General features: G+C 31.2%; 1 protein-coding gene across 1 annotated transcript; it reads right to left on the bottom strand.

The window, feature by feature from the left end:
- Positions 1-3,062: 3,062 nt before the first annotated feature.
- On the bottom strand, positions 3,063-3,641 carry LOC110642103 (zinc finger protein 10-like). Its single transcript, XM_021794050.2, has one exon. It carries the CDS (start codon positions 3,639-3,641, stop codon positions 3,063-3,065), a length of 579 nt encoding a protein of 192 aa, XP_021649742.2.
- Between the last annotated feature and the right edge of the window lie 5,633 nt (positions 3,642-9,274).

Genomic DNA, 9,274 nt, shown 5'->3' with positions numbered 1-9,274 from the left:
GGAATAAAGAAAGGCTTCACATTTTCACTTGTACTATGTTTGGATAACAAAATTTGAAATAAGGGATTTGAATTTAATTTTAGTATAAATTATTGATAAATTATGGATTTTAAATAATACCATTATATTTATCAAAACTTTTAGAGTGGATGAATTTGAAATAACACCAATTTATATATCATTACAAATCAACACTCAAATAACATGTTCTCCATACTTATAAGATAAAGATAAATTTTATTTTATTGAATGCCAGGAAAAATTTAACATGTTGCTTCAAACAACATTATGACCAACAGACCATCCAACAATACTTACAACTCAACTCAACTCAACTAAGCCTTTATTTCAAAAATTTTGGGTCGACTATATGGATTCGCTTTCTCCACTCTAAACGATTTTGGGTTAAATCCTCAGAAATGTGTAATGCTTATAGGTCATGTTGTACTACTCTCCTCCAAGTCAATTTAGGTCTACCTCTTTTTTTCTTTCTATCCTCTAACCTAATGTGCTCTACTTGTCTAACTGGAGCCTCCGTATGTCTACGCTTTACATGACCAAACTACCTCAATCTCCTTTCTCTCAACTTATCTTCAATTGGCACCACTCCTACCTTTTCTCTAATACTCTCATTACGGACTTTATTTAGTCTAGTATGGTTACTCATCCACCTTAACATTCTCATATGTGCAACTCTTATCTTAGACGCATATGACTCTTTCAGTGCCCAACACTCACTACCATATAACATAGCCGGTCGTATGACTGTATGGTAAAATTTTCCTTTCAACTTATTGGGGATCTTACGATCACATAAAACTCCTGTGGCACGCATCCACTTCAACCATCCGGCTTTAATCCTATGACTAACATCCTCCTCACATCCCTTATCTACTTGAAGGACTGAGCCTAGATATTTAAAGTGATTATTTTGGGACAATACCACTCCATTCAAACTAACTCCTTCCCTATCACCAGTTTGGCCTTCACTGAACTTATAATGCATGTATTCTGTCTTCATTCTACTTAACTTAAAACCCTTTGACTCTAGAGTACTTCTCAAAAGTTCTGGCTTTCTATTGACTCCTTTTCGTGTCTCATCTATCAAAACAATATCATCCGCAAACATCATGCACCAAGAAATACTCTCTTGTATATGTTTCGTCAATTCATCTAAAATTAATGTAAAAAGGTAAGGACTTATGGCTGATCCTTGGTGTAATCCAATTGAGATTGAAAAATCTCTTGTGTCCCCTCTCACTGTGTGCACAATAGTAGTTGCTCCTTCATACATATCTTTCAACACTTGTATGTCCCTAATAGATACCCTCTTTTGTTCTAATACATTTCACAAGACATCTCTTGGAATACTATCATAAGCCTTTTCCAAATCAATAAAAACCATGTGTAGATCTTTCTTGACATCTCTATATTTCTCTATCAAGCTTCTAATGAGAAAGATCGCTTCCATAGTTGAACGACCGGGCATGAAACCAAATTGATTGAGAGAGATAGAAATATCATGATGTAGTTGATGCTCCACAACTCTCTCCCACAACTTCATAGTATGGCTCATGAGTTTAATTCCCCTATAGTTTGAGCAACTCTGTATGTCTCCCTTATTTTTAAAAATAGGTACTAAAATACTATTTCTCCATTCATCAGGCATTTTTTTTGAGTTTAGAATCTTATTAAATAATTTAGTTAACTATGCCACTCCCATATCTCCCAAACACTTCCACACTTCAATTGGTATTTCATCAGGTCCACAGGCTTTATCCATTTTCATTCTCTTAAATGCTTCCTTTATTTCTAAAGATCTAATCCTTCTAGTACAATTCACATTCTTTTCTGTTGTTCTATAATCTATATTCACGCTATTACCATTTTAACTATTATTAAAGAGATCATTAAAATAATTTCTCCATCTTTCTTTAATGTCCTCATTTTTCACCAACACTTTTCCTTCTTTATCCTTAATGCACCTAACTTGATTGAGATCTTGACATTTCCTTTCTCTCCTCCTTGCTAATCTATAAAATTTAATCCAACTATACCTAGCTTAGGAAAAATAAAATTTATACTTTTATCAAATTCAAATTTCATATTTCAAATTCTTTTATCCAAGCACAAGCTTAGAATTTATGGAAATCTACAGAAAGTCCCAAGGATATGTATGCTACCAATTTGAATCGTTTGTAGCAGTACCTCATTTTCATATATGGTTGTAGTGTCAGATTAAAAGAGACGATTTTCAAGAAATTGATTGAAAACAAAGATATATATTAAGCAATAAGCATTTCTTGATCCCTACAATCTATTTGCAACCTCAGGTGCCCTAGAGGAGTCCTATTAAAACAATTTTACATTTCTTCATTCAACATTCCAAAGAAGTTGTTTTCTTGTCATTAATGATGCTATGCCAGATATAAAGAAATATAAAGTTCAACATTCCAAAGAAGTTGTTTTCTTGCCTTCTTGTTTAGTGTTTGAGTGATACCCAGAAACGAAATCATTTCAATAAGAAGCTGTTCTAGCTATATATGAAAAGTAAGTGAAAACTAAAAATGCATTTCTGTATATTGTTACAAGCAAAAAAGATATCTTATCCTTGATTGATAGAACAAAGAAAAAACAAGAATATAAGCATGTAGTGTAGAAAATCAAAATGGAATATAAAGTAGATAGCTCTCTAGTAAGAATTTTCTTTGTACTTAATTAAAAAACAAACAATACAATATATATACTTAATTAATTACCTCAAGCAACTGAATATGACCTCATTTTGTGATGCATCTTCCATGGAATTGCAATTTTGAACCAGTACTATTTTTTTGTCCATCCATGCTTCACCAAAATGTCTGCCTTTAAAAAGGTTCAATCTCAATAAAGTCTTACATCAACATATAATACCTATATAGAAGGGTAATATGCACCACCAAGTTCTTGCAATCTACTTTTGCACTCTATCAAGTATACTACCTGTAAATTATACCCTCTCCTGTACAGCGAGCATGTTTTCCTGATATTTGGCGCTTAGGGTAATGGGCAAAGGTGATCGATTACCGATCATGACCAAGTCGAAGCTCCAAATCCACTTCATCTTCTTTTGAAACTTCCCTGTTCATTTCATTGTCTTCTAAATGACTGGACCCGATTTGCAAGCTCAAATTCGCACCCAAAAGTTCTTCATTCATGCTCGAAGACTGATGACTTGGGACAAGAAAATCACTTCCATGGTAATAACCGTGTGGAAGACTAGGGCTAGACGACCCGGATGGACGAAAATACATGAGATAATTCTTTTGAGCCTCCAAAATCGAATAGTAGTTCATGGATTCACTTGAAATCGGTCCCATATGATTAGGGTTCATGTATTCCTCATTGGTTTTCCCTGAAATTGAAGAACTTGCTGTGACTTCTTGCTTGGTCTTGGCTCGATCTTTGCGATGTATATTCATGTGCCCTCCTAAGGCCTGCGCGTTAGTGAATCCTCTCTTGCAGAAAGTGCATTCATAGGAGCGTTTAGACCTACTACCACTAATGTTAGTAATGGTAGTGGCTGCATCTTCTTTGACTTGCTCTTGCCGATCATTTTCTTCGCTTGAAGTCTCTGAGCTTCCTTGTTTCCCTGATCCCATATTGAGAAATAAGAATTTCTAGTGATCGATTGTAACAAGATTCAATAATTCTAGCTCGTGATTAACGGGGCAAAGTAAAGGTTTTGGCAGCTGAATTTGGTGAAAGTGATGATTAGGAAAAAAGAGGGAGGAAGGAAGGACAGAAGATACAGTCTATATAGAGAAGAAAAGGTGAGGGTCAATGAAAAAGAGACAATTAGAAGACATTGGCATTCTCACTGTAATTTGTGTATTTCAGTATTTGTAATTGTAGAAACACTGTTTTGTCGTTTGCTATAGGACTCTTCCCTTCTGGTCGGCTCTACGATAGATCCATTTATCTAATAAATTTTATTTCTCTCTCTCTCTCTGTCTTTCTGTCTCTCACGCACACACCACCCTTTGATTTGCTTAGGATTTGAGCTCGTGTAGCTTTCCTGCATCAAGGTCTTTTCTTAACGCGTTTGTTGTTTTGCAACTGTGTCTCAATGCTTGGAATTTTCACACCATTTTTTTTTCTGTTTAGCTACAACTAAGTGAGCAAATAAGTAATTTTTTTTATTTAAATTCGATCCACAATAAATTTAAGATATCATATATATGATTGAATTATCTATTAAATATATAAATTTCATATGTTTGTATCTTAAATTTATGATAAATTAGGTATAAACAAAATTCTTATTTAATGAAACTATATACTTTATCATTAAGGCCTTAACCATTAATTATTTGCGCAAAGTTAATTAGTGTGCAAATTGGCTAATTAACTACTTAACTTTGCTATCAATTTGATTTTATCTTACGTATTCTTGATGGCTTTTATATATAAATAAAGCATCATTCAGTCAACAAAATAACTATATAACATTTACAATTACAATTAATGATATTGATATTGAAAAATTATAATTTAACTTAAAAAAATAAGATAAATCTCTTAAAACATTATATATTATCTCTTTTTTCGCAGCTCCCGAATTATTTTGATGTTTCTTAATTAGAGTTAAAAATCCCGTACAAAGAGAAGAGGAAGAGGGAGAAAGATGTGACTTTTTAATTGCAGTAATATTGATCCCTTTTAATTAATGGTTTAGTGTTTATATTTACTCATGATATTTATGCGTGGGATCACTTTGTTCAAAATGTGTTTTCCTTAATTTTTCATTTCACCACAGCAAGCCATGTTTTGTTTAAAAAGAAAGCAAAAATTAACTTGTGGTTTTAATAATGCCAATTATTCTCATAGTGGGATCTTTACATTTACTAGTGTGAAATCTTCCTACGTATCACATCATACATATCCTTATTAAGTATCTATATAATGTGAACACATGCAAATATTGCAATTGAAATATACATGAGAAGTTGATTCTAATTGATATAATCAGCAAAATATAGGCATTGAAAACGATTGTTATAAAACCGCGTTTATTTCTCTTGGGAAAATTGATGTTCCTTTGAGAGATGATGGGCTGCAATTGTAAGTCACCCAAAATGGTTATATACACTCAGAAATGATTCTTGAAGTTGCAGACCAATTAACTTGTTCTTAATTTTTTGGAGGGAAATTAGGATATATACATATATATCATGAGAATAGTGGATATTAATATACTCATCATGTGACCTAATTGCTTATTTCATCTAAAGGGAAGTTTTCTTGGGGTTGTAGGTAGGTCTCTCAGGTATTCCTAATGTCCTATCCACATGCCTTATTCATTTAGTTCTAGCTATACCTCCAACTAAACAATTGACCCTTAATGAGGAAAGGATAAAGAAGGAGCAGTTCATGAGGAATAATTTGAGAACTTATTGCTTTTTTTTTTTTTTTTTTTTTAATGCAAAATCTCTAACATACCATATGTCTTTTAGTGTGCCACTTGGTTTAGCTGGTTTCTGCTTCTTCTTGGACATAATTTGAGACGGCCAAACAACGCGTTTACAGTACTTTATTTCAAGCTTGGACCCTGTCCTTCAATGGTTTTCATTTTTATTATATATATGATCATCTTTGATTATTAGTATTTTAAATTGCAATTAATTATAATTCTAGTGATTTACAGAGACTAACAATCTTGGACAAATGGAAAAAATTAAAGGGCGTCAATGACAACTACGTGAGTGCTGTAAATCTGCTAATTAGTGCCAGTTCATTATTATTATTATTAATTAATTAATTAATTAGTACCTAATTAAACAATAATAATAATCTTGAAAGTTCTTTGACTAAACACAAATACAGAAACCCTGCAAGTTTCGTGTTTCTTGAGAGGTCCAACAAAACCCATCTGCAGGTAAAATCACAACAATTTCCTGATGGAATTATCGTCTTCTAAAATGAGTTTGCGCATTCATTGGGTCAAGCTATGGAACTTAGTCCAAACGTTTATATAACATTTTGAGAATTTTTAAAGGTTTGAATCTATTTTCCAGCATCAATTATGGATTATTAGATTATTTCAACAGATGTTTAATATAAATTATATAATTCTGATTTTAAATTAGAATTGAAATGTGTTTTAAGTTATTGGCTGACTTTGGTCAAAACTGACCCATTTGAACAAAAACTTTGGAGAAAAATTCAAATTTATTAATCTCCATTTTAATTTCATAATATAAGCAAGATTGAGCTGGCCCATTTTAATCCCGAATTTAGCCCCAACAACAATTTTATCCTTCTAAAACACCCTACTCTACATTTTATATCATTCACACTGTAATTTTTTTTCTAAAGTGTGTATATTTTATTTCTTCTCTTATATACATTATACTGATTGCTTTTTCGAAAATACTAATTTTAAAATTAAGTGTTTATTCAGGAAAAAAAAAATATATGGAAAAGAGATTAATCATGAAATTTATGGACAAAACTTAGCTATCATAGACATGAATAGAATAGCCACTTCAGAATGATGGTGAAAACTCTATATTATTCTATGCCTAATATGATAATCTCAGGGAACTGTCATCTTGCAGCTTGGCAATATTCACAAAGTGACTTTTTCAACACTTTGATTTTTTGCTTTTAAAAATTGTATAATTTTATTTTAAACAAATTAAATAAATAAGTTCTTATACTTTCAGTCGAGATTAAATAAGTCAAAAATTAAATTTTTGACTAAATAAGATTGAATTTTTTAATTAAGACTAAATCTCTTTGCAAATTTATTCTTAGTTTTGTAAATTTCCTTTTTCTTTTTGGCTTAGCCTCGTGGAAACTAAAGTTGAATCGTCCGCAAAAAAATAGAAAGGATATTCACATCTTCTCAGACAATTTGAGAACAATTAATGGGTCTTTCTGAGTTGGGTTTCCTTATTTCTTTCCTTATTTGCTAATTCTTCACATCAATGAGTACCAAAACCGTAATTTTTTCCTTTTTCTATTAGAGGGATATGCAAGGATTTGGAAATCATGATTAAACTAAAATAAAAAGTTAGTTGATAAGTGATGATATGGGGGATTTTAAATGGACCCAGCCCACAATACATTGGGCCTAAAAGTGTAAAGGCTCCCTTCAGTTGAAAATTGAAATCAAAGTTTTAACCCATCACAACTCGATCGGATTTGTCCTTTCTTCTGGATTTATTTCGACTCAAAACTCACATTAATATAATTATTGAGTTAATAATTTAGTAATTAAATGTTTAATGTTTAATACAGAATATCAAAGCTAAAACTCTGATATCATCCTTTTCATTGATAATTTTTTAAAGATATATACATATAATGTTCAAACATAGGGTTAAATTCTTTTCTTTCTTGTTGTAGGGAGAGGGATTAGTGAAGAATTAATAACGACAAATTATCAAGGGCAATTGGTGGATCACAACGGAGAAAATATATTATATCTCTCCATGTAGTTATAATTTAAAAAAAAAAATTATTTTAACACATAAGAAAAAATTATTTTATAGAATTATTATCAATGATTTATCATTATATAATTGGTTTATCATTGATACACTTGTTTTATATAGGTATTTTAAGACATTTTTATATTGCTTTTCATTATATTTATGTAGTTAATAACACAGTTTTTAGTTAACTTCCTTACTTTTTGGTATTTTTGGTTGTTTTGGCTTAATTTCTTATTTTCTATGTTTTATCAGTTGTTTTGGTAAGTTTCTAAAATCTAGAAGACATTTAAACAAGTTTGAAAGTCAAAAAACTCAAATTAGACTGCTGAACAAAGTACACGGCCCGTGTACTAAGAAACATAGCTCATCTAACTTGCTGCTACGGGAACCAAATTACACGGCCCTTGTATTGAGACCTGTGTACCTGCCTGATTTCGTGTAACTTTCTGTTATACCTAAAATTTGAAGTTTTAAGGTAGTCCATAGACTTACATGACCTGTCCCGTGTAGTACCACATGTCCCATGTAAAATGCGTCGGAAAAGTTACCTGCTTGGCTCCAACTTTGTTTTGCACAACCTGAATAAACTTTTAAAGCTTTTAGGACTCTGAAACAAGATATTTTAACACCAAATATAAATACAAAAAATAGAAACAAGTCAAAGGGAAGTCAGTTTACATTACAACCCTAGTCTTTTAGCAACTTGTAGAGATTCACACCAAGGCTCTAGGAAGGGATTCATAGCTGAAGTTCTAAAAATTCAAGACTGCAAATCTTCATTCTGGGTTCCTTGGTTTTTATTTCTTCAATTGTTTATGTTCATTTATGTTATTTTTATGTTGATTGTTAAATTCACCATGAGTAAGTTGTTTTTTTAATTTTAGGATTAGGGATTTAGCACATTCAACTTTTGTTATAAATCTACATTAATTTTATCTAATAAATTTGGATTTTCTTCTTTGATCAAATTTTCTGTGTTCTTAATGCATACTATGTATTGGTACCCACTTAGTCATGATATAAGATATTAATTGAAAGATTAAAAGGTAAAGATTAATATTGAAAAATCATGATTTTGAACCTAGAAGTTTCCGATCTAGAGATAGGTTAGAGTTCTTTGTGGAGTTTCATAATTAATCATAGAACTTAAAGGGTTTTAATTAAGATTGATCACCATGAAAGTAGGATTCAAATTAATTAAAATACACCTTAGGTGCCTTGAGAGAGGATTTAAGATATTTTAAGATTAATTTCCATCAAAGAAATAATTTTCCAAATTTGTCGAATAGGAGAAATTAGATTTATAACAAGTTGATGTGTAAACCCCAAATTCTGAAATTGTTTTTATTAATTACTTTCTTAAGTTTATTTTATTGCTTTACTTTCATTACTCTCATTAGTTTTAGTTAATTCTCATTGTCATTATATTCGATAGTCTAGATAGTTAAAATTTGCTATTTAATTTGGTATTTACAAATTTCTCATGAAAATAATACTCTATTCATTATTTTATTACTTATTAATGATCCGTGCACTTGTGGGGTTAACCATACAACAATCGTTCTATGAAATCATGTGATATAATTACTCCAAATATGTGGAGGACAATGAAAAACTAACAACTAAGAAGGGGATAAATTTAGCTAGTGGTGGGGATAACTTCTCTCCCCACTGCTTTTATCGTAAGTCCACCCATTGGGTCCATTTTTTTAGTACTCTTTTACGGAACTAATGAGCATACATGTGGTTCATTAATCATTAATCTCACAACTGCTGTCACATGTTACACTTTA

The sequence above is a fragment of the Hevea brasiliensis genome, chromosome 4 (assembly GCF_030052815.1).
Source record: "Hevea brasiliensis isolate MT/VB/25A 57/8 chromosome 4, ASM3005281v1, whole genome shotgun sequence".
In the NCBI taxonomy this organism is placed as follows: domain Eukaryota; kingdom Viridiplantae; phylum Streptophyta; class Magnoliopsida; order Malpighiales; family Euphorbiaceae; genus Hevea; species Hevea brasiliensis.
This window is presented reverse-complemented; position numbering and strand designations above follow the sequence as displayed.

What these genes read in the sequence shown, in the direction of transcription:
- LOC110642103 (XM_021794050.2), bottom strand. Translation starts at nt 3,641, where the DNA reads ATGGGATCAGGGAAACAAGGAAGCTCAGAGACTTCAAGCGAAGAAAAT.